This window comes from Dysidea avara, chromosome 15, assembly GCF_963678975.1.
Source record: "Dysidea avara chromosome 15, odDysAvar1.4, whole genome shotgun sequence".
NCBI classification, from domain to species: Eukaryota; Metazoa; Porifera; class Demospongiae; order Dictyoceratida; family Dysideidae; genus Dysidea; species Dysidea avara.
The window spans coordinates 5000611-5025672 of record NC_089286.1 but is presented as its reverse complement, the minus strand read 5'-3'; the positions used below and the strand labels follow the sequence as shown (position 1 = coordinate 5025672).

Sequence of the window (25062 nt, the reverse complement as noted above, 5' to 3'; positions counted from 1 at the left end):
TAGGTCAAATTTTGTGTGCAGGTGAAATAGGTAATTGGTTACATATAGTAACATTAACAGTTTTACTTTTCAGAACATGCACATTATAGCTAGTAATGGACATGACGTGACGTGACATGCAGCTGTATCTAAATATTCCCAGTATAGAACACTAAAGACACCATCACTCTAAATAATAATGCACTGTACATTAATTTCAATTTGGAAATAAAATAAATGCGCAACTTCTGAACATCTACACACACTTCTATACTGTAGGCATTCAAAAGTCCTACAAATTAATTATTAAGTATGACACCTACACTTACCTAGTAGGTGTTCAGAAGTCTCACATGAAGTTAAAGTGTTATAACTGTTCACATATTTAAGCCATAGTTATGGTGCATGTACGTTTCTGCTAGTGAATTCTTACACGTTTAGCCAAGCACCAAATAATATATTGTTCTTGTATAGGTACTTCTTTAGAACAGAGCAAAATAGTTACAATAGTTTCAAAAGTATCTGAGATATGACTAACTGTGTTATCAAGAAGTCACACAAAAGAGAGTGCATATTTGTCAGCACAACAGAAAACTTAACTGTAAGGAGTTAGTGTTATGGTAGCTACTCAACTATCATAAAATTTTGTTGTACCTTTAGCTCTGACAATGGCTTTGGAGTTCTTAAGTTAGTATGAAGCTATTAATGGTGCTACTTCAAGTTCTTGCTGCAGTGTATGGTAAGTTACTATGGATTGTGGCTAAATTATGTCTGCATGTGTGAATACACCAGGCTGCATAACATATGCATGTGTGAGCAGCACAGCAGATATATTGGCAGTTTGTTGCACTATACAATTTTTACTCTCATAGATATAATATGAAGGTTCTACTGTACATGCAGTCTTTGGTTGGTTAGTAATCACAGCTATTGCAGGAGTCTGTAACTATGTACATAGTCACATAATGATTTAGTTTGTTCCAATAGTAGAAGTGCTCACATGGTTTGTTTTTATAATTGCGTAACTGAACAGAATACCAAAATATTTTTAGGGGCAAAATTTTCAAGGTTGAGCAATGTAAAAGAAAATTTTTTTGTGGATGTGCAAACAATCCATTTGTAATATATGGAAGTCTAAAATTTTCAAGCCGGGATAAAAATTTCAAAAACCTCAAAAATAGTGAACCCCCTGAAATATTTAGGCTATGCGGTAGCCAATGACATAATAGAATCATTTAAGCCATACAAAGTGAAACAAAAGTGATATAATAAATAGCCAATCAAATAGACTGACAATAGAAGTGCAACAAGTAACGACATTTGAATGGCCAATCAGAATTGTGATATGAAGCCTTTAAAGTACAACAACTGTACACACAATCATGCACTACACTATACAAATAGTTGCAAATGAGATGTGCTGAAATTCTAAAGATGCACATGAAAGGAGCTATATTTGTACATTTAAAGCTGATAAGGTTAATCATGTGGGAGATACTGCCTGTAATCTATACTACAAGCATGTTTAGTATTAAAATCAAGACACATGGTAGTGTGTCGTGCAGCCCAAGAAGCCGGCGCGCAACACCCGTGAGTATATTGACAGGACAAAGAACGAAAATGCAATTTTCGCACCTCCATAGCTCTGTGCTGCCTTGATGAAACAAGACGATTTTTGCTGTGGACATTCCCTCCAACTTCAGTACTCCACATACCAAATTTGAGCGAAATCGGTTCAAGCTTCCCCGAGATATGCGACTTCAAAAATTGGCTTAGTTTCTTAGTTTTTTTTTCTTCTTATTTTTCTCCCTCTTTTCGCACACTTGCAAAAACTGCTATAAAACGCAAACGCCATATCCGATTGCCTTGAAATTTGGCACACAGAAAGAGGGGTATAAAGGCGCATCTTGGTACCAAATTTGGCTGTAATACAATAAACAGGTAACAGTTATTAGCGATTATTCACGAAAAATAATACCAATATGTTGTCACACCTACAGGGTAAACCGCTTACGGGAAGAAGCTGAAAATCGGTGGGAGAATAGGTTAACTATCAAACTTCAAACCTTTTGTGAAATCGAGCTAAAAACCAGGAAGATACAATGAAAAAGCCAACAGTGTGTAACAATTATGCAATCGAGATTAGCTAATAAAAAACAACTACTTGCCACGCCTACCAGATAAACCGCTTGGAGTAATGCTTTGAAAATTGCTGTGCAGATGGAGTAATCATCTAAGAAAGGCTCTTCAATGGTGTAGAAGAATCAGATTTAAAGCCATGGAGTTATAACACGAAATCCAACTTGGTGTAGCAAGGTAGGGTTTCCACTCAAAATAGGAAGGTGCTTCATTTTGTTGTTTCTGGAGATTTTCACACAGATTTACCTTTAAGATAAAGCAGTTATTGGAATGTTTGCAGCAGTTGCTAACAGCGTAATTTTAACATATATCCAAAAAGTGGTCACATGACCAAAAATCCCTTCATATAGAATTTCCACCACAAAACAAAATGATATCTCAGTCTTTTTCATTGTTTCTGATGATTTTCATGCAGGCTGACCTTAAGATAAACCAAACAAGTGCTAATATATTATTAAACTGTCTATTACTTTCAATATCAGTGCAGTTTTAACTGTAAATACCCAAAGAATGGTCACGTGGCCAAAAATCCCATTACAGCTATAAAGAATGTGCTATAGCACTACAAGGTGTAGGAGTCTTCATTATAGGGTAAGAAAATACACTAATTGTGACCAGTCACCCCAAAATACAGTGATTTTCTAATAAGCTGCCCAATTTAACTATTGTGATATTTTTTGTCACGTGACTGCTTTTTGTATGTTTTTGTGTGTTAAACTTATGCTGATACCCAATGCTACAAGCAATCCAATAATAAATTAGCACTTGTTTGCTTTATCTTAAAGGTCAGTCTGTGTGAAAATCACCAGAAACAACAAAAGGAAGCACCTTCCTATTTTGAGTTGGAAACCCTAGTGCAAGATCGAGATACTCTAATAGAGCAGTCATCCTAATAGAGCAGTCACCCGAAGAATTCAAGAGATCAGCTAGAAACTAGTAACCTGTATAGAGATCAGCTACAAGCAAATCACCCTGTAGAGAGTTCAGCTACAAACAATTCACCCTGTAGAGAGATCAGTTAGAAGAAGTTACCTTGTAGAAAGTTCAGCTACAAAGAAACCAACATGTAGAGAGTTCAGCTACAAACAAATCTCCCTGTAGAGAGATCAGCTAGAAGAAGTTGCCTTGTAAAGAGTTCAGCTACAAAGAAACCATCATGTATAGAGTTCAGCTGCAAACAAATCACCTGTAGAGAGTTCAGTTACAAACAAATCACCCTGCACAGAGATCAGCTAGAAGAAGTTACCTTGTAGAGAGATCAGCTACAAACAAATCACCCTGTAGAGGGATAAGCTAGAAGAAGTTACCTTGTACAGAGTTCAGCTACAAAGAAACCAACATGTAGAGAGTTCAGCTGCAAACAAATCATCCTGTAGAAAGGTCAGCTAGAAGAAGTCACCTTGTAGAGAGTTCAGCTACTAACTAGTGACCCTGTAGAGACATCAGCTAGAAGGAGTTACCTTGTAAATAGTTCAGCTACAAACAATTCATCCTGTAGAGAGATCAGCTAGGAGGACTCACCTTGTAGAGTGTTCAGTTACAAAGAAACCACCATGTAGAGTTCTGTAATAAATGTATGTAATTTGTACATTTTTTAAAAGTATTCATCTGCTTCATCTTTTCTTCTTCCTGTGGAAAGAAAAAAAAGATGGGTTAAAAAAGCCCCAAAGCTGGCCATAGGCTGGTTTTGGGGTATACAAATACAAAAAGAAGTGAAATCTAATCCAAAACAGCCTAGCTGTAAAAAAAGAGTGCGGCCCTCAAAAAGGCTATGGTGAAAAAAGATGTGAAATCCAAGGTGGCGGCCAAGAAATGGCTGTGATGGTAGGTTAATGGATAACGACAATTTAGGTGAATTTGGTGCCGCTTGGTCTGGATTGGCCGCACTTTTTTTTACAGCTTGGCTGTTTTGGATTAGATAATAGTTATCTACTATTTTCTTGAAAAAGTCAAACTCGTCTGCTTGATGGACTAACAAGTCAGCAGTGGAAATTGTGCAGATGATAGTGAGGATACAACATTGGAACATGTATTTGTTATTGTTGGTTTGGTGGCAAATCAATGCTGTTTTGAACAGACCAGTGTGCTAGTAGCAAGATCTAACCTAGAAAGTTTCGAATCAATAGTGGTGATTGCCGATCATGTACTCATAAGTTTCCAAAAGTTACATGTGATTGTCAGAGTTGGGGGTAACTAGTTACTTGTGTAAGTTACTTGTGTAACTAAGAAGTTATATAACCAGTTACTGGTAAAGTAACTAATAATATAGTTACATGCTTTGTAACTAGTAACTAAGTTATGATAGTTATACATAGTAACTAATAATTATGTTTTAAAAACAAGAGCACCTTTCAATTTTTGTACTATACATACCACAGTCACATTAAGTATTCTATGTACTGTTATGTACTGTTATTCATGATTCAGCTTGACTACAGACAGAGCTGAATTGGCCACAGAATCATTATTTTCAGGAACTGCTCACATCTACAGTACACTATACACATTGTGTTTTTTACGGGTCAATTCCTCACTGTTGATGATATTGACTACAGTGTGATGACGTTGGGTGATTGTAAGCCAATATCAGATAAGAGGGCTATTTCTTGGGATATTTGCTGATTGCTGGTATGAAGAAGAAATGGATATCAGGCTACTGGTATGATTGAGGGTATCTATGTCGTGGAACATCTCATACCAAAGTATTAGTCATTCTGAACTATATAAAAGAAATTGAATAGTGTATTTTGTATTTTCTACATACACACATCTATAGGCCTATTTGTAGTTATTATAGCTACTGTGTACACAAAGCTCACAACCTGGAACTGTACGGCGTGGTCAACATGCTCAATGATAGGTTGCCATTTCATAGGCAGTTTAAGAGTCAATCTGGTATACAGTTAATATGTACAATTCAAATGTGTTTGCCAACAATATTGAATTAGTTGGAATGGACTGTGAACTCAAACATACCGATTGGTATATCACACAAGTTTGAAGAGTTACACTATTTTGTCTTTCTTGACATATTAGCTGATACTTTCAGTCCATTAGTTAATTTCATTAATTTAAAAAAAAAACTGCAGATAGATTGGAATCAGCAAGAGTCCATAATAGACTCGTGGTATCAGCTATAGATCATATATAGGACAGAACTGTGTACTGTTTGATATCCACCATCACATACAGAAATAAGAACATTTATTGTTAATACGTATAAGTGTCTAACTCAGTACAAATAGCATGTCATGACATAGTGGTAAATCATTTCTCATTTTAGCAGCGTGATGGGTTTAGCCCTTATGCATGCATGGCATCATTTTAGACATTGTTGTTTGTTGTACTGAATTTTCTAGTTTGCTGTTTAATATCAGCCTGGGGCAGTTTAATATCAGCCTGGAGCAGTTTAATATCAGCCTGGAGCAGTTTAATATCAGCCTGGAGCAGTTTAATATCAGCCTGGGGCAGTTTAATATCAGCCTGGAGCAGTTTAATATCAGCCTGGAGCAGTTTTCATGCAAACTAAAACAACACTGTCATAATCATCAGGGATTTAGCTGTTATTTATAGTCTTCATTGTGGTTGGAATGTAATGGGCATAATATATGCTTAAACACTACCACATCTTGTATGAAATACATAATAGTTTGTAACTAAACTTTATTTTATGCATAATTTATAATGCCATGCTGTCACGTGGTAGCTATACACACGTTATTGAGCTAAGGATACATATAATATTATCTTGAATACATAATTTTGAAGTTCACCTTTAAGAAAATTGAAAGTGCCAAGGACTTCTCAATAATGCAACTATAATGCATAGGGTTAACAGCTCACTCAGTTAGAATAACCACAAAACTTTATATACCCAATTTATGCAAGTGGGTAAGTCCACTTGTCCAAAAAAGGCCTACACAGTTCATCTACTATTTCTTCAGCTCGGCATAAATCCCTCAGTTCCATTCTGTATGTTCTACTTCTTAGTGAAATCTCATACTCTATAAAATTACTTATAAATTTCTCTAGCCAATAGTTTAATTAGTCTCGTGTGGTCAGACTGCTGTTTTCTCTTTGTCATTGGGTAGGGAGAAAAAAGGGTCTGGTCCAGTTTGAATCCCACAATCGTCTTGATTCTCTTGAAACATCACGAAGTTACGCCAAAAGTATGCAGTAATTCTGGTCCCATGCACTTAAACTCCGCTATAATACAACTACTGTAGTACAAAGATCCCGCTTACCTGTGAATCTATAAAAGACTTATAACTGATTCAGCTCGAGGTATTGATTCATTTGTAAATGCGTTCTTGTGATTCCTAGACGCGAGTGACTACTATTTGGAAACGCATCACGTTTCTTTGGTTGACACTACCCAATTATCTGGGTGAGGGATTCAAACCGGACCAGACCCTTTTCTCCCTACCTATGCAATGACAAAGAGAAAAAAGCAGTCTGGCCATGCAACACACCTTACAGCTATGCACATCACTGCAATATAATAATTCCATTGGAAAACACTGATCCCTATGTGGGAAACAGATAGCTGGGGAAACACATATTCATAGGCCTGTGGCAAGACGGCAAAGCAGAAATCCTTTCGCTGGCCATGGATTTGTTCAGAATTATTCTGCATAGAAAATTCGTTATATCTGTATGTTCCATGATAAAAAGTACACTCACCTACAGTGTCACTAGGGACCAGAAGAGGTCTGCTAAGTTAGGGTCCGCAATCCAAAAAATCAACTTTAACAAATTGATCTCCTACCATTGTGGAATGTTCATTGTAGTATCCCATTGCTAGATCCACCACGAAACCGGAGGCACGATTGTTGTCTTCACAGAAATATCGTTTTTGGTCATTCGTGAGATGCAAAATTTACTTTTAAAATTTCGTGCTCCACACGAAGGACTACATGAAACTTGCTACTTAGCCAGATCATATCCAGAGTTGTAGCAGTTAAAAAGTATGCACAGTAATAAGTAAATGATTTGCTGGGTGCCCAGCACAGGGTTGCTTTCTTTGAAAAAACTGACAAAGAAATACGAATTTTTGATTTCAAACTGCCCTACCACCCAGGGTAAGAGAAGCCAACTCTTCATCATAGTGTTTCAATATGGTTGGGTTCATAGTCTGTCTATGCTGTTAGTTTGGAAAAGATCTGAGACTTCTCACCATCTGGGTGATGAGCGTCAAAACTTTCTGCAGCAGTAAAGAATTGTGTCGCGCTTTCTAGTCATTTCCAGTGCTTCTGCAGCCACAACAATCATTACTTATCGACTAAAAGATGTCTCTGGATGTTTGGTAGCAGCGGTTGTCAATTATTATTTCATCCACAACTTCCATACCTAGCTCTAAGCTATGCACCACAGGAGGCAGCTAAATTGTCCAAATTTGACTTCACCTCTCATGCTCCACAACAGCTTCAAATCTATACTAAATCACTCTACATCACCATTATGTTGCAAAATATCCCAAAACAAACCGAAAAAAGCACAAAATTTTTCATTTTGATTCGAGCAGGGTGGAGCTCCTGGTGAGTTGCTGGTATACTGCATCATATGAAATCACAGAAACACCAACTGCTACTACTACCAAACGTTTGGTACCATCATTTATCATCATTCTAAACAAAATCAGGTGACCAGTGTGGTATCAGAAGTACTGGAAAGGACTTTGGCACCATTAAGAGAATCCCTTGGAGTGATGCACAAAAATTTTGACGTTCTTCACCCAAATGGAGAGAAGTCTCAGATCCTTTCCAGACTAACAGCATAAACAGACTATGCATCCAACCTTATCACATCACTATGAGGAAGAGTTGGCTTTTCTTGTCTTGGCTGGTAGGGCAGTTTGAAATCAAAAATTTGAGTTTCGTTTTCTGATTTTGAAAGAAAGCAACCCTGTGCTGGGAACCCAGTAAATCATTTGCTTATTACTGTATGTACTTTTAAACTACAATAACTCTAGATAATAACTAGCTAAGTAGCAAGTTTTATCTGGTCCTTTGTGTGGAGCACGAAATTAAAAAATAAATTTTGTATCTCGTAAAATACTAAAATCGATATTTCTGTGAAGACATCATGCCTCCAGTTTCATGGTTGATCTAGCAATGGGATACTACAATGAACATCCCACAATGGTAGGGCAATTGATTTGTAAAAGTTGAATTTTCGGATTGCGGACCCTAGCTAAGGCCATATCTATTTGACAAGTTGTTGCTCGGACCCGACTGACCCAATTTGCACAGATTTTAGTTAAGAAAAGAAAAAAAATCACAGCACGTGACACCTAGAATTTCATTTGTAATTGGTGCAAAATGATTGAGATACTCTAATAGAACAGTCAGTGTGTAAAATTTCAAAAGGTAACATTATCTATATGGATGTAGTTCCCTTAAAACCAGCATGCCTCTATGCTTCTTGGCTAGCATATAGCTAGTCTATATACTTCAGTGTCGTCCATGACTCATTGGGCTATATGTATGTAGCTAGCTACTAGCTACGTACATTTACAATAGCTAGTTATGTAGCTTGTAACTATAAAGTATTTGACTTGTCTGTGCAGACAGTGCAGTAGCTACAAAATATTTTGTCTTACGTATAAGATAAAACATTTCTGAAATTAGCTAGCTGTTTTTTGCTTTTACCGACCGACCCAATTTGTTGTAAAATAAATGCGGCTACAACTTTTCAAAATACGTACGTATAGCCTAAGTCAATAAAATACTCTAATAGAGCATTCAGCACCATTCTATACTGGGGTACTGCGTGCATGCTTTATTATGTGATTATTTACTCACCAGATATTCGGGTTGTTTCATATCTCCATTGCTCTAGTGATCAATAAATAATTAATTATACATTGTTAAATAAAGCGCACCAAAACTAAAATATGCACGTGGCTTCTAAATGTTTGGTGCAGGAAGACTAGCGTTCCATTTCCAGCCAAGGGTCGTCAGCTTGCGATATCTGCGTACTGCTAACCAAACAAAGCGAAAAGCAAAATTGGGAAGAGGAGGGAAGGTGAAGCAAAAATCTCAAAAAACGGGCCGCAGGAGACAAACAAAATTGGAGCTGGACCACGTGATTGAGCAATCGCAAGATGTGTTGAACATAGCAAAGCCACAGACCGTTTACTACCCTCCTCCGCATATTACTCCGGAGCTTGCTGATGAACTTGTACTCTATAAAGATGGTATGTATAACAGACATGTAGCTACATGTATATGTATGTCACACCCCGGGACTGGCAGAGATCGGGATTTGCAAAAGCCGTATTTCTAATAGCACACTCCTGGGGTTCCTATTACCACCTGGTATCAAATAGCTAACAGTGACGATATCCTGGGGACAACTTAAGGTGAAGATGCCTCTTTACCTGCTGCTACATGACTGGCATTAAATGTAACTATGAGCCTTTGTGTTAGGGTGTGAGTTGTGGATATAAATATTTTGATAACACAGTACTCCATCCCACCCTACCCTTCTCCATATATGTACATTTCTTGTGGGACGTAAATTTTTGGCTTTTTAGTAGCAACTGCAAAACTTCTAATAAGCAAGCAGCAATACAAGTTGTCCTCAAAATAACGAAATTATAAATTTGTTAACTTGTGACAATATACTAAATGCATACAGCTATAAACCCTTCCTTGTGTTGAGTGTTAACTTTACATCATGAAATTTACCACTAACAGTTTTCTTTTGGAAAATTTTTCCAGTTCTGACATCATATCCATGTAATTTGTGAACATTGTTACAATCACAATTATTGGGAAATATGATTTTCAAGCAGCTGCCACTCACTTCATGGAAATCCAACAGCTTAAGTTGTTGTACCACAAAGTAGGCAGCAATTATCCCCCAATAATCAGGTATGTAGGATTAATAGCGTGAGAACTGCAGCTAGTAGTATGCTTGCTCCGATAAATGGAAATAGCTTCATGGAAATCCACCAGTAGCTTTTATACTTCTGCAAGAAATGCACCAGCACTAAAGCACTGAAACTTGTGAGCTAGTAAGTACCTTGCATGTGTAGAACTGTACTGTGACATTGATATCAAGGATATTTTGTTGGTGTACTACATTTTTAGCTCCTACACATGATGAAGGAGATGCAAAAAGGTGTAAAAATGAAGTATCGAGAAGCAACCTGCTGACCATCTCTAAATCGGATGGCTGCAGGTTCGAGGCTACCTAGGTCCAGTCATGGATTTTTTCTCCTTTCTCCAACTTTTCAAACACACCTTAAGTAGCTAGTCTTTGAGCAGGCTGTAGGACCAGGTGTCCTACAGACCTTCAGCACTTGTGCTGTAAAGCATTAATAAAAAATAAATAAATATGTTCACCCACCACAACTATCCTAAAAAATGAGGGGTTCTCCTTTTCTACCTTATATGGGTGCACAAAATTGTCAAAATTCCACTACTTTATGCACCCATATAAGGTAGACCTTTAATTTTTATGATGGTATTTGTGGTAGGCCACCTAGACTAACACACAGGGATGGTCAGGAGGTTGCTTCTCGTTACTTCATTTCTTCACTTTCCATGCATCCCCTTGTAGGAGCTAAAGATACAGTGTGGGGAGATATCCTTGGTATTAGCTTAACAGTACAGTTTTACACATGCAAGCAGAGTTGGTGAAGTTGCTTCATGAAAGTAATATATTAAATATTATACTTTTATATCGGTATAATTTATTTTTGGCAAAGAGGCTAAAATAGCCTGTACACCAAATCATGATAGAAAAAATACGTATTATTAGTATAATATATTACAGTTATATATTAATTAGAACAAAAGTACATATTAAGTTACTAACTTAATAATATTAGCTAAGTTATTAATTTATATTAAGACAGCTAAGTTAAAGTTAACATATAAACCACATGCAGTCATGTGATGCACATCGGTCACGTGTACATGCAACACTTGAGCACCATTATAGATGAAAGGTCAATGGATTAAGGTGATTAATTAATAGTAGAATGGATAATTGGCAGTAAAATCCATTTATAATGTGGTACTTGTTCATCGTTACTCATAGTATCATTTGTTACATCGCGGTAAAGTTACTCATTGCTTTTCACTTCTATAGCTACTTGTTACGTAATAATATTACTTTTCGTTACTAGTAACGAATTTAAGTTTCCAAAAGTAACTTTAAGTTATACTACTGCATTTCCAAAAGTAATGCGTTATATTACTCAGAATCGTGAATTGTAATATATATTATGTAACGCGTTACTCCATCTCTGCATGCACGCTATTTATTTACCAGTTTCTACATTAATAACACTGGTGCATTTCTTGCAGTAGCAAAGAATCTACTAGTGAACATGGCTAAATTTTTTAAAAACGGAAGACATCCAAAAATACCGCCAAAAATTGTAAGGCTTGTGCTCTGTCTGTGCTAAAGATATTGAAACCACATTTGGTAATTGATAGCTAATAACCACAAATATATCATATCATTATAAATTTGAAAAAAATATTTGGCATTATTTTCTAGTATAAAAGTTGATGTTTGAAAGTGGATAGTTTTGTTCGAACATTGCATTTATCATAGCAAGCATACTGTTGGCTGCAGCTCTCACACTATTAAGCCTACACACCCGATTATTGGAGGATAATTGCTGTTTAGTGTAGGCTACTTTGTGGTACAACAATTTAAGCTGTTGGATTTCCATAAAGTGATTGGCAGCTGTTCAAAAATCATATTGCCTGATAATTGATAGTTCACACTATATATTCACTAGGTACAACAAAGCCTTTGTTTTTAAAGTAACTGCAAAATCCAAGACATGTAAATGACTAATCTTTAAAGGCTTAACAATTATGATGTTGCTTTATCATTTTTGAAAACACCATGCTGTACCTCACAGATGATATTGTAGTGATCAATAAACCTGCTGGCTATTCAGTTCATGGTGAGTGTTGTGTAACCAAATAATATGTTGTGATCACCAGATGTTTGCTAGCAACATTTTCTTTTAATTTATTCTGTATGTCTTTAGTATGGTACATGTAGTGGAACCTGGCTTCATACAAAACACAGTATTTCAACACTCCATTACAACAGTCACTACTCTAATAGAACAACCATGGTCAAAATAACTTGTGTTGAGGTTCCACTCAGAGGAGGTTGGACATGGTTTAAGTGCCACCTAAAATTATTGCCCTTAATTGCATTGTTTTATTTGGTGTTTCACATGATCCTCACATGATCCTCACATGATCCTCACATGATCCTCAATAGTTGCAATAGAAAATAAGCAAACAGTGTGGTAGACTGATGTAGACTTAATTTCAGATCACTCTTCACATAAGCTTTAAGGACATATACTTTGTGTTTTGCAGAATTGCTTAGGATTTTGGGTGAAAATACCAAACCACCTTTTAGCTCATATAACTTCATCATGCTGATCACATATGTGTTCATAAACAGAAAGGACGATGTTTTACTGTTTTGTATTGAGACTACTGTGTACATAAAAAAAGACTTTCTTGTAATTTATTTAAATGGTGCTTAAAGTGTCACTGTAGCTGTTTCTGATTGTGTTATCTTACTTACTTCAGGTGGTCCGGAGGTAATACATGATCTCAGCAATTACATGGTCAACTGGAGTTATGGACTGAAGGAGTCTCCACACTTAGCTCATCGGATAGACAAGTATGTGTAGCCACACCCACTAGCTGTTGCAGCAGTCTATGAGTGTATTTTTTTATATACTGGACCTTTGAATTATTTATTGTAGAATAGTTTCCTTTAGTCTTTTACTACTACTGCATAGTTACTACTGCACAGTTACTACTGCACAGTTACTACTGCACAGTTACTACTGCACAGTTACTACTGCACAGTTACTACTGCACAGTTACTACTGCACAGTTACTACTGCATAGTTACTACTGCACAGTTACTACTGCATAGTTACTACTGCATAGTTACTACTGCACAGTTACTACTGCATAGTTACTACTGCATAGTTACTACTGCACAGTTACTACTGCATAGTTACTACTGCATAGTTACTACTGCATAGTTACTACTGCACAGTTACTACTGCATAGTTACTACTGCATAGTTACTACTGCACAGTTAATACTGCATAGTTACTACCGCATAGTTACTACTGCACAGTTACTACTGCATAGTTACTACCGCATAGTTACTACTGCACAGTTACTACTGCATAGTTACTACTGCACAGTTACTACTGCACAGTTACTACTGCATAGTTACTACTGCATAGTTACTACTGCACAGTTACTACTGCACAGTTAATACTGCATAGTTACTACTGCACAGTTACTACTGCATAGTTACTACTGCATAGTTAGTCTATTGCAGTCAAAGTTTGAGTCTTCGACTGCCTGATGTTATTTTGCTGTTTGTTATTGATTATTATCTAGGATCACGTCAGGAGCTCTGCTGTTGACAAGGTGACAATTTCATTGTGCTGTTCTGTACATACACCTTGCTGTGCTTATGTGTGTAATTCTAACTTATATCACAATGGGGGTTATGCAGTCAAGGTACAATCAACCCAAAGGAACTTCTAAGATCTAGTTTTATATAACGGAACTTTCTACTTAATCAACTGACTGATACATTTATACTCTCCTGATACAGTCAATCAACCGTCCATGACAGACACACACGCACGCGTACACACTGACAAACTTTTTGTGTATGCTTAAAAGAGACATAGAGCAATCAGTTTTAGGTCCAAAACATTATATTTACACGTGCACTATACCAGAGCTTGAAATTATGGTCAGACATCTGCAACCATTTCTGGCTAATGTCTGAACACTTTTAGAAAGTTTTTGTACAGTAGTGTTGAGTATGTGTGACCACATAACAGCATTTGTCAGATCATTTCCAAAACATTATTTCAAACCCTGCTATACCAGTTGAGATATCCACTATTGCTTGTCACACAGGCACACTGACTCAGCTCGGAGGTTTGCGGATTTGTTCAGTGAAAGAATTATTCAGAAGACCTACTTGTGAGGGTGCTTAGTTAGTGTGTCCTACTTCACAGTGTTGTCTTATATTGTTAGGGCATTGTGTGTTGGAATACCACTGAAGGCCCAGGGCAGGATCCGGTTACCAATAGCAATGGCAAATATCGGACAAAAGAGGAGAACTTATCGTGTAAGCCAACAAGTTGGTAGTGATGTGAAATGATTGATATGGCTTTCCCCATTTACAGGCAGTCCTCGTAAGAGATGCAGATATTGTATATTCTGAAGTGAGTCTCATATTTCTGATACAAGGACCAGATGTCCTTTAGTAGGTACCAGTAATAGATGTCCCTGAAAAACAGGGCAGGGTTTGGGGAGGTGGCTTGTTACATAAGTACACAGTATGTAGGCAAAATAGGTTACTGTTGTGGGTGGGTGCCTTTGTTTGTACTCAAGTTACTGTATGCCGATCTCTTCCTTGTTGACAATAGCTTATTTCAAAACCATCTAGACTTGCATGAATTGTATTCTGTTCTCTTGCAGAAAACTCTTGGCAGGACCATAGACACTCTACAAATAGCACAGACGGATTACAAAGTGCTGGGCCAAGCTGGTGTACGCTGTTGCCTACTTCAACTACACCCAATGACAGGATTTCAACATCAGTTGAGGGTACATTTAGCTGATGGGTTGAATACACCTATTATTGGTGACAAGAAGTTTGCTGGACCTGTGCTGCGACGACAGAGCAATACACACTTGAGACGAAGAATGAAACTGATTGATGGAGCCATGTGTAAACAAGTGACTTACCTACATGCTTATCAACTAACTATCCCCAAGTATAAAGACAACCGAGCTCTAACCATCACAGCACCCCTGCCCAACTACTTCATACACTCCTTACAAAGACTGAAGATTTCACTTCCTAAAGGACACTCACTAGAAATGAAGACCTGGAAAGTGACATAATGTACATATTGAATGTCATTTCTTAAAAATCCTCAATAATAACTAATTTCTCCACATATACATATATGCGTACATATTATACGTTTTTGTGAAAATATGTGCTTGAAAAATAAGGGTGATTTATACAAAAGAAAAATTCAAGCGATTGTATATTACATGTATTAGGAGTACATTGGTGATTGCATCATGTGATCATCATGAAGATGTCATAAGGGGGCATGTCCTGGCACAAAGGAGCTGGTGATCTGTACCGATGCCTGATCAGCTGTCAAATGCTACAGAGACATACACAAGGTATAACATGTATGTTCAGAGCTTCCCCCAGCAAAATAAAGTGGTAATTATACTGTCACTGCTACCGACATCAAAGTCAATTTTTTACTTGAATTTTGAGCAAACTACAACAGTGCTGCACTGCTCTTTAGCAAAGCCCCTGTGTGTTGTACAGTCTATGGAAAGTACTGTAAATTGGGAAACAGTTTAGAATATTTCATGGTTGCCTCAACCAACAACACGAGAAATAATTACAGTGGAACCTCAGTTATCCGAACCCCTTGGGACCAGGGGTGGTCCATAAGTCTGAAAAGTCCGTATCTCTGAAACTGTATAAATAACCTTAAATTTAAGAATAATTTCAACTACCCTAATATAACAGTCAATAGTGCGTAGTTTGATTAACCAAGAATCCAGACAAGTGGGTCTGGATAACTGAGGTTCCACTGTATGCTTCTGAATATTTTTTACTTTTACTCAAAAATTGTTTGGCGCTTGAGTATTTACATAGGAATAAGTATGCTGTTGGATTATATTAAAATGGCCTGCCAAGTGACCCTGGCCTCTTTGCCACGATTAGTTTACACACCATTGTAGAGAGGTTGTCGCAGACTTATTATAATTGCTAAAACTGATGTGCAATGTATACATGGTTGACTAATTAATCAGTAAAAGAGACAATTGTCTCTGCTGTTACAACCAGAGCTGGCAATTTGTTACGTGTAGATATGGTAGTTGGAAAATAACTATATTTGCAAGTGTCAATTCTTGAAACAGTTTATACTCATGACCTCTGGTAGTGCTGGAATTGTAAACAATATAATATGGTGATTGTAGCTCAACTAAGTTGTGTTCAAATAAACAGGCTAAAGAAGTGATTACCTTATCCTTCTCTTTGTCCTTCTTCTTGCTCTTGTCCTTTTTCTTCTTCTTTATTTGTTGTCCATTCTGACCATCACCTTCTCCTGTTGCCTCATGTTTCCTCTGTGTGTTGTGATGTCAGCATCAATATTGGGGATTATCAGGTGAACTAACCTTTTTATTTCTCTTCTTTTTCAGTGGATCAACAGCACCTGGTGAGTACATCATATGAGTGTGTGTGTGTGTGTGTGTATGTGTGTGTGTGTATGCGTGTGTGTGTGTGATATGTCGTGTCCTGTATGTGTGTCGTGTGCGTATGTGAACTGGAATGTACAAGTGTTTTAATTTTTGTACACCGTATATTTTATTTAATCTCAGGTACATACCAGCTAGTGGCTTCATTCCTGAAGTTTGAGCTGTAGTGATCACCTGACCTATCCCTACTCCTGGGATCATGTGACCCGATGGTATATGACTATCAGCACTTGTTCCAGTAGAGCTCTCCAACGATGAGAGGTGTGGCTGCTCAGCTGCAGCAGCAGCCGCTGCTGCTTCATGTTTCTTCACCTCAAGTTTTTTGTGTTTGTGTTTCTTCTTGCGTTCATGCCTGATTGCCTCCTTAGGGAAACTCCTCCTGTACGGCTCTGGTAACTACAGGTGACATGAAACCTTATTAAGTGTTTATCAACTGATCAACCAGAAGATTGATAACAGTTGACCACAACTTGTACCCAATTGTGAAAATATTTGAAAACAATTTTCAGCTATACCCAGTGTCCATGTGCATACATGTACTAAATACCATATTGGCTGATGATGACAGAAGTAAATAACAATTTAAATAATACAACCTCTGACTAGGTAACAGTTAATACACATCTCAATGTGGATAATTGAGAATGGTTTATATGTAAAAATATAAGCAGGTGCTCTAAATCATGCTACGTGTGATCACACAACTGAATCACTTACTAGTGTATGAGACCATAACACTCATGCACACACAACACAACTACACACACAACACAAAATATACCGCTCCAGGTAGCAACTTGAATCCCTGCAGTTCAGACAGAGGTACTAGTTCTCGTTCTCCTCCCACTGGTGGACGATCAATAACTGCTCTAAGCCTATCAAACAATCAACATATCACTGAGAGATTTTTCAAAGGGTAAAAGGTTGTAGCAACGCTACCAGGTACCAACAGTCATAAAACAAACACATGTACACAAGACCTTAATTTAAATAAAAACTACTTAGACTTTAGTGCATAACACATTACAACTATATTTTCAAATATTTATACAAGTTCCTAGAATCATGAATGAGTCTTTTAGCCTGCCTCTAAAAATATGAATATCAAATTCTTTCAAGTTTATTACAAAAGCAATGCCAAATCACTAACTAAACATATATTTCCATAGCAACTACCACAACATCACGTCACACCACTCACGTGCTGTCTGATACTGGGGTAGCATCCAGATCACCTGTAGGTTACCATGACAATACTTTGTAAATGTGTAACCATGGTGACACCCTACCTGGTATATCTGGCAAGAACGCACTCAACTTGTCTTTAATTTTACGGGAAGTAAGCAACTTGAATGACTGCTCTAAATTCTCAAATGCTGTCTTAGCCTTTATCTCATCTTGAGTCTCAGCTATAACACAACATTATAAACACTCTCATAATTTTGATCATAATATGTTGCTTATGAAATGAAGTGTTGTGTACAACAAAAGACATGTGAGACTTTTGGTGACATGCAACCACAAAGGCACATTAGGGAATGACAAGGGACACAAAAACAATCAATAACAATCTGGATTGATTGTTTATTACTTAGATAAACCAAACCTGTCTTATAAAGGCATCCAGCACCGCGTTACGAATATACAAACAGTAGATGTAGTTTACCTGTTTTTCTTTCTTCTCCTACGAGGTAGAGTTTCATTGTGCCGGTTGCTAAGGACTTCTTGTCTTTCATAGAAGACTTCTGGCCTCCCTCGTTCTTATGTGACGACTGTCTAGGATCCGCTGACATCGTGCGAAAACAGACGAAATTGTCCAGCCACGCGCTTCTCTTCCAAGGTCGACGCCGGACTACTACTTCGGTGTTTCACCAGATAATTCCTTTTAACAAGCGCCTAATTTATTTTGAAACATTTTCCGACTAAATTATTGAACAAAGATCGATACTTAGCGTATAAACCTCAATTATTAAACATGATTGTACTGATTTGAACGGTCGTTTAAATTGTCTTAAGGTGATATTGTGTAAGCACCTCTTAAAATATTCCATATCAACTGAGGCGCCAGTATACGCTATAATTCCTAAGCTCCTGTTGTGGTGTAGGCGCGGATCAGTTATCACATTGACCGTATGGACGCCAATTCCGCGCCCAAGAAAACATTTCGTTCAGTGCAGAAGCGTGTCGTGGAAGACGTGAAGATGTCGAACGAATCTGCCAGTGGTCTGGGCTTCCATAATCTTCCCTTCCTTGTCCATAGAAAATCAGTGAAGAAAGGATTTGAATTTACGTTGATGGTTGTAGGTGAGTTTGTTTAATATTGCTGTGTGCTGCGCAGGCTGTGTAGGGGATGTGCCTACCGCAACACTGTGGTATGTTAGTATTAATAATTGCTGTACAAATGGCGGCGCTCCAGTTAAAAATAATAATCTAGAGTTTAGCGCTCAGTAACTGTAGAGTTGTGTCGTTTATTCGCCTATTACTAACAGTCCCAACAGAGTCCATATAATACACAACAGGTTATAGTGACCAGGCAAAGGATCTTGGAATAGAATAGTTTTGAACACTACTGAAGCCCGAGCTGAAGCCTGGTACCAAGTGTGCAAATACACAATTAAATTTGTAGTCCAGCTGAGATCATCTTCACCGTGCTTACCACCATGGAATGTACAATGAATAGATTGTGTATTGTTTATTATAGAGCAGCCATATAGCTAGTTGGATTCTTATCCCTTTTCATGTGGGTGTGCTGTCATTCCATAGGGGAGTCTGGTCTTGGCAAGTCCACATTGGTCAATACACTGTTCCTACATGATCTGTACGAAGAACGAAACTACCCCTCAGCTAAAGGTACTTGTTATTAGTTCATAGAACTTGAAATTAGGTTGTACATGCTACCATGAATAGATCGCATTATGCAGACGGTGAACATTGACACGTTCACTGTTGATATTGAGGAGAGAGGGGTGAAGCTAAGATTGACAGTGGTTGATACTCCGGGCTTCGGTGATGCTGTAGATAATAAACAATGGTGTGTTTGTCTGTATGTGTGTATGTCTTGTATTACTCTTGTGTGTACAACAGTTGGAAGCCAATCATAGATTACATCAATGAACAGTACAATGCTTACTTGAGGGATGAGTCTGGATTGAACAGGCGTAACATTGAAGATCATCGTGTTCATTGTTGTCTCTACTTCATATCACCGACTGGCCATGGGTATGTTGTGTTTGTGGGGGACCTGTTAATGTGGACATAATCCAGACACTTAGTTAAGGTCCGAAAGTATCTCTTAGTTCATAAATTGACCAGGACACCTTGATAATCAGGACATTAATCTATACAAACAGTTAAAGGTTAATACAATAATACTGCAGGAGACACTTTTATGTTGCCATGGAATAATTGATTGAGAAATTTTGCTGTGTAAAGTGGCTCTCAGAATCTTTTCAGTTTGGGTTACCTGCTGTTTTACCAGATGCCAATAGAATGCTCCATTGGCCTATCATGACAGCTGGTAAATGTGTATGCTTACATCCTCCAGTACTCCACAATGGGATACAAAATTACTGATGTCATTTTCATGCCCAATGATCAAAACCTATGACTTTAAAAGTAATAGCTGCTTACAGCATTATTGGGGGTGCACCTTCCTTATCCCCCTACTGTATTCATGTGCTATATGTCATGACAGAAGTGCCTCAGACTTGCCTCATTATCCTAGTGTGTATACTGTGGTAAGTATTTTTGTCTGAACGGAGGAAAGGGAAGGGTTTATTTTCAAGGGTTGTTTGTGTTATGTGCCCTATATAGAAAGTTTGCAAATTTTTGGGGGGTTAAAAATTGTTACGGGCAGCTAAGCAACACAGGTACCTTGTACACATTATCTACTAAGTTTACAGTTTCTTTAATACATGTCTCCCGTCTGTATGACATGCTTGTCTTCTTGATGGATTACGCAGTAAACTGTGTATGCTAATCTCCACAGATTGAAGCCTCTTGATATCGAGTTCATGAAGCAGCTACATGAGTTGGTTAACATTGTCCCGGTGATAGCCAAAGCTGACACACTAACCCCAAGTGAAGTGCAAACACTGAAGAAAAGAGTAAGTGATAATAAGATGTATGAGAGTTACGTAAAAAAACAAGTGAGCTTAAATCAATGTACTAAAAGGCAAACCTTGATACCCAATAGTTCTGCTGTTATGAGAGAACTGCATAATTGTGGCCTAACCACTACTATAGTCTGATAGTAATCACTGCTGGTGTGGTTAGTGTGGTCTTTGATATTACAATAGAATGTTCCATCTCACCACCCCATGTATCTGCTACATCTATAGGCAAGACTCACACTATTGTGTTTTACCTGTTGGTTTAGTGCATGCTGCTTGCTGTGCATGCTAGCCTCATTGTGACATTATGTGTCACTGTTACCTGTTCTATACTGTATATCCCATTATATCCTGTTGATGTGAAATGTAGTCTACAAGCTGGTGATTATTTGTTTTCTACTGTTTATGAGGGTTGAGTCACAATAATTGTTAGTTTGTAGTCGTGACACTATTGCCACCTCTTTATACAGTCTAACCTCCATATAACAGACACTTTGGAACCAACTGATTTTGGTGAAGTTATACTGTTAACATACTACTGTATATTAGGAATCATAAATGTTTGGGTTTTTCTAGCCAAAAATGTCACCCTAAAACTATATCTTCACAATGCCTTCATGACACCAGGTCACTTTTGGGCTTAGTTATACGTACATAACCAATACTGCCAAGAAACGCATTCAAAAGTTGAGAAAAAAAATATTGAGTGGAATTTCTTCTGCCTGAGTACAGGATTAATGTTTTCACTATTGACGTCACTTCAGCCTGATAGGTTCCTTTTGCCATACTGCAGTATGTAGAGTTCAATCTTTTCTGTTTGTAACACTGTGTAATGGTGTAACACTGTGTAATGAGCAGAGCATAACTGAAAACGAAGTGTAATGGCCACTTCGCTATTTCAGTAATTGATAGTTGGGGGGAGGGGGCATGTGATCAGATGAAAACAATGAACCTGGTGCCATTCCTTCTGTTCTAATGCAGTATGTGTGGGTTCGTCAGTCTTGATAATGTTACAAAAATTCTGATTCTGAAAAGTTAACGGATATGCTCCACTGTATAGTATTGTTCTAGAGGCACCTCTATTACCTCTCATGACATCATCATCAGGTACTAAAAGACCTTCATGAGAACAGGATACAGGTATACACTGGAGAGATGGATGAGGAAGATGATAGTCCAGAAATGAAACAGTTGAAGGTCAGCGGACTATTGTGTGCCAGACGGTTTGTATGTGTGGCAAAGAAAACCTTCACAGGATGCCTGTGGGTACACAATGTTGTATGGATATGACTATAATGCTGACCTTGTGTTGAGTGTGATGAGTAGACATTTAAATTTATCTATCATTGGTTGAAATACTTTATATAGCCAATGCCTTGTGGGTACTTAACAAATATCTAAACAAATTGTTGGATTATTGTGTTAAAATAAAATAAGCAACCCAGGCTTCAAGTAGGCCTAGATATTTTTTGACATTATTTTAGTAGTCATGTTTCACTGCAGGACGCCATACCACTGGCTGTTGTCGGTAGCAACACGATGTTGGAAGTTAATGGCAAGAGAGTGCGTGGGCGTATCTACCCCTGGGGTGTTGTTGAAGGTGTGGTTATGATGGTTGCTATGACAATGTGTTTAGCTTGGTGCTTACAGTGGAGAACAAAGACCATTGTGACTTTGTATTGCTAAGGGACATGATTGTACGGTAAGTGTATAATTGTTTGGTATGCTACATATGATAAATGGGTATAACAAAACACAAAGTGTGAGCGCATTACAATATCAGTGAAACCTCTTTTAATTTACTCTCCAAACTTGGTAGAAAAGTAAACATTCATAACAAAGATCAAGGTAATTGTCCCAACATTCAAGATGTGACCCTATTTGTACCTCTGAAAGAGGATAGTTAAAAACCAGTTAAAATTTTGATTCCCAAGTATTTATTGTAGAGAGATCCGGATGTGTCATGTGATTAGCTGCGTCTCCTCCCTCCACAGTACACATATGCAGGACCTAAAGGACATCACACAAGACGTCCATTATGAGAACTTCCGTAAGAAGAAACTTCTTCAGGGAGGTGGTGGGTGAGTAATTTCCTCAGGGGGTAAGCAAGGCCTGTTATGTTTATCACCATGGTTACCAGCGGTGGTCATGTGGAAGAGGTAGACATGGGACCAGCGCCGACTGGCGGCCAACAACAAATACAAGATGAAATGAGGAAGAAGGAAAAGGAGGTGAGAGGGTTGTAATGTGTGATTGTAGCACTTATAGTCCTGTACACCCAGACACTAAAGGTCCCTAGCATATAAACTGACCTGAGAAATCAGACAATATTGGCTGGTCCCAAGGGGTCCATATTACAGGTTTTTGCCATTGAATTTGGCGACTTTGCAATTGAATTCGTCCCGTTTGCAATTGGTTTCGTCGCTTTTGCAATTGAATTCGTCCCGTTTGCAATTGAATTCGTCCCGTTTGCAATTGAATTCGTCGCTTTTGCAATTGAATTCGTCCCGTTTGCAATTGAATTCGTTGCAATTGAATTCGTCGCTTTTGCAGTTAAATTCGTCCGTAACAAGAATGGCAGCTGGAACAAACACGAAAACATGGTGTAGCAGCTGCTACAAGAACTTGTTCAAGTACAACAGTAGTAAACAACTCTTTATAAGGCAATAATTCTTCCTCTACAGCCTCTCCAGCAACATTCCAAACTCTACTACGCCATTCGCGATGGGTGTGGTCACTTGCGAGCAAGCTAATTAACTTGTCAGACAGCCATCAGCTTCGCGTACTACCAGCTTCAATTACCTTCTAGTGTCTCAAGTGTAACTCTCCAAGGCATAAATAGTTCATCTCTTAATGAACGGGTTGGTTTCTTGGAGCCGTTTTGTTTATGACGAATTGTAATGCAAACGCGACGAATTCTATTGCAAAACCAACTAATTCAACTGCAAAACCGACGAATTCAATTGCAAAACCGACGAATTCAATTGCAATACCGACGAATTCAATTGCAAATGGGACGAATTCAATTACAAAGGCGACGAATTCAACTGCAAAAACCTGTAACAGTTCTCAGTAATATTGAGACTCAGCAGTAAATTACCAGTTACTATGTAAAATGCCCAGCATTTTACAAGTCGTTATTAAACCAGACGTGCGCCCACAGCCGGCCTTTTGTGGGCACGTGCCTGGTTTACTGAAATTGTTTTCTGAGAAGTGTTTTTATGCTTATGTTTGTATATTTGTTTGTCTTTCCACACCCACGTGAGCAAAAATTTGTTCGCTAAAAACAGCCTTTATGTGATAAATAAGGGCCACATAGAGCCTGTAGTAAACTTCTGGGCAGGTAAGCTTTGATGGTTAATACATGCCAGTTTGAAATACTGGTGAAATGAGTTAATAAGGATGCGGTAAAGGCCATACCCAAATAGCTCTAAGGATGTCAAACAGCTGAAAAACAACACAGCTGGCCTCCTGGGCATAACAAATTCCTTCGAGTTGAAAAGGGGGCGTGCCCGTACATATGCAAACAAAAATGAAGAGCAACTTTGAGGCTATTTGCCTGGAGAATTTATGTAAGAAAATGTTATAGACGAACTATGAAACAGTTAAGAAGATACCTCTGTGCATTATTAGTGGGTTAAAGCGTTTTGTTCCAGGTATGCCTCCTTAGCAACGTAATTACAGAATTACAAAATATTTCATCAGTTATGAAATACAAATTACTTTGATTCAATTGTGTATGTAGCAGCAAAGAAAACCCAATATAAATATTAATAGTTTAGTACACTGTTAATTAATTCAGTTAATTCCAGTTAGGTTTGTTTGCTGCATGTGGTCCTGGTTTTTTGAAGTAGCACATCAACTTGTTTTTCAAGAGAAAAAAATAAACAATAGTACTAAACTATCAACTGTATAGTTGAAAATTAGCAACTACACTGAGCCTTAGTCTAATCTGTAAATCAAAACCCACAATTAAACACTCTGTGTTGCTCAATATAACAAGTCCCTGGTTAGCCATGAGCAAACTATGTTCCCAAACATCTGAAAGAGTAAATCCTTGAAATGATACAACAAATTTGTCATGCATTAAAGACATTCACCTTACAATACGATCATCCTGGTCACTCATGTTGTCATTACCCACTCCAGCTTGATGAGATGAGGAGACAGATGGCATTCCTGCAGGCACAGCTCCAACGACAGCAAGGAATGGGCCAGAGTGACACAGTGTGATCAGGTGAGCTCTCCACATGAAATATTGGAGAGAAGGGACAGAGGCTTTTTCAAATCTAGTGTCAATTATTTAATAAGGCTGTGTAAATTTTCTTGTTAAGCAATTCTTCAATGTGTGCTGTTTTGTTTTCCTCACAGGAAGATGTATTTTAGTACCATCACATTTCATCTGACAGTTTTCTTGTTTGTATTTGGAATGCACATTATTTCATTATGTAACCTAGATGTAGTCATTTTACAATTAATTGTCTTCATGGTAA

At 37.8% G+C, this 25062-nt stretch overlaps 3 protein-coding genes across 5 annotated transcripts; 2 read left to right on the top strand and 1 right to left on the bottom strand.

The window, feature by feature from the left end:
• The first annotated feature begins 9006 nt into the window (after positions 1 to 9006).
• Positions 9007 to 15218, top strand: LOC136245081 (uncharacterized RNA pseudouridine synthase ZMO0505-like). Of its 2 annotated transcripts, XM_066036587.1 has the most exons (8): positions 9007 to 9316; positions 12008 to 12052; positions 12702 to 12795; positions 13539 to 13568; positions 14073 to 14138; positions 14193 to 14286; positions 14345 to 14383; positions 14640 to 15217. In XM_066036587.1, the coding sequence occupies exons 1-8, from the start codon at positions 9031 to 9033 to the stop codon at positions 15066 to 15068; spliced, it is 1083 nt and encodes a 360-aa protein (XP_065892659.1). In that variant the 5' UTR covers positions 9007 to 9030; the 3' UTR covers positions 15069 to 15217. The 2 variants fall into 2 exon arrangements, with proteins under 2 accessions (XP_065892659.1, XP_065892660.1); XM_066036588.1 differs by lacking the exon at positions 12008 to 12052 and having other exon boundaries at positions 14640 to 15218.
• Positions 15087 to 18468, bottom strand: LOC136245082 (mediator of RNA polymerase II transcription subunit 19-like). Its single transcript, XM_066036589.1, has 8 exons — positions 18124 to 18468; positions 17747 to 17866; positions 17659 to 17692; positions 17239 to 17332; positions 16589 to 16853; positions 16377 to 16414; positions 16224 to 16325; positions 15087 to 15343 (listed from the first exon to the last, which is right to left on the bottom strand). Exons 1-8 carry the CDS (start codon positions 18248 to 18250, stop codon positions 15275 to 15277), a joined length of 849 nt encoding a protein of 282 aa, XP_065892661.1. The 5' UTR covers positions 18251 to 18468; the 3' UTR covers positions 15087 to 15274.
• LOC136245080 (septin-2-like) lies at positions 18452 to 25062 on the top strand. Of its 2 annotated transcripts, none has more exons than XM_066036586.1 (12): positions 18452 to 18473; positions 19221 to 19307; positions 19365 to 19488; positions 19542 to 19676; positions 20446 to 20563; positions 21677 to 21766; positions 22073 to 22169; positions 22220 to 22271; positions 22564 to 22650; positions 22710 to 22800; positions 24719 to 24806; positions 24941 to 25062. In XM_066036586.1, exons 3-11 carry the CDS (start codon positions 19373 to 19375, stop codon positions 24800 to 24802), a joined length of 870 nt encoding a protein of 289 aa, XP_065892658.1. In that variant the 5' UTR covers positions 18452 to 18473; positions 19221 to 19307; positions 19365 to 19372; the 3' UTR covers positions 24803 to 24806; positions 24941 to 25062. The 2 variants fall into 2 exon arrangements, with proteins under 2 accessions (XP_065892658.1, XP_065892657.1); XM_066036585.1 differs by lacking the exon at positions 18452 to 18473 and adding an exon at positions 18515 to 18761.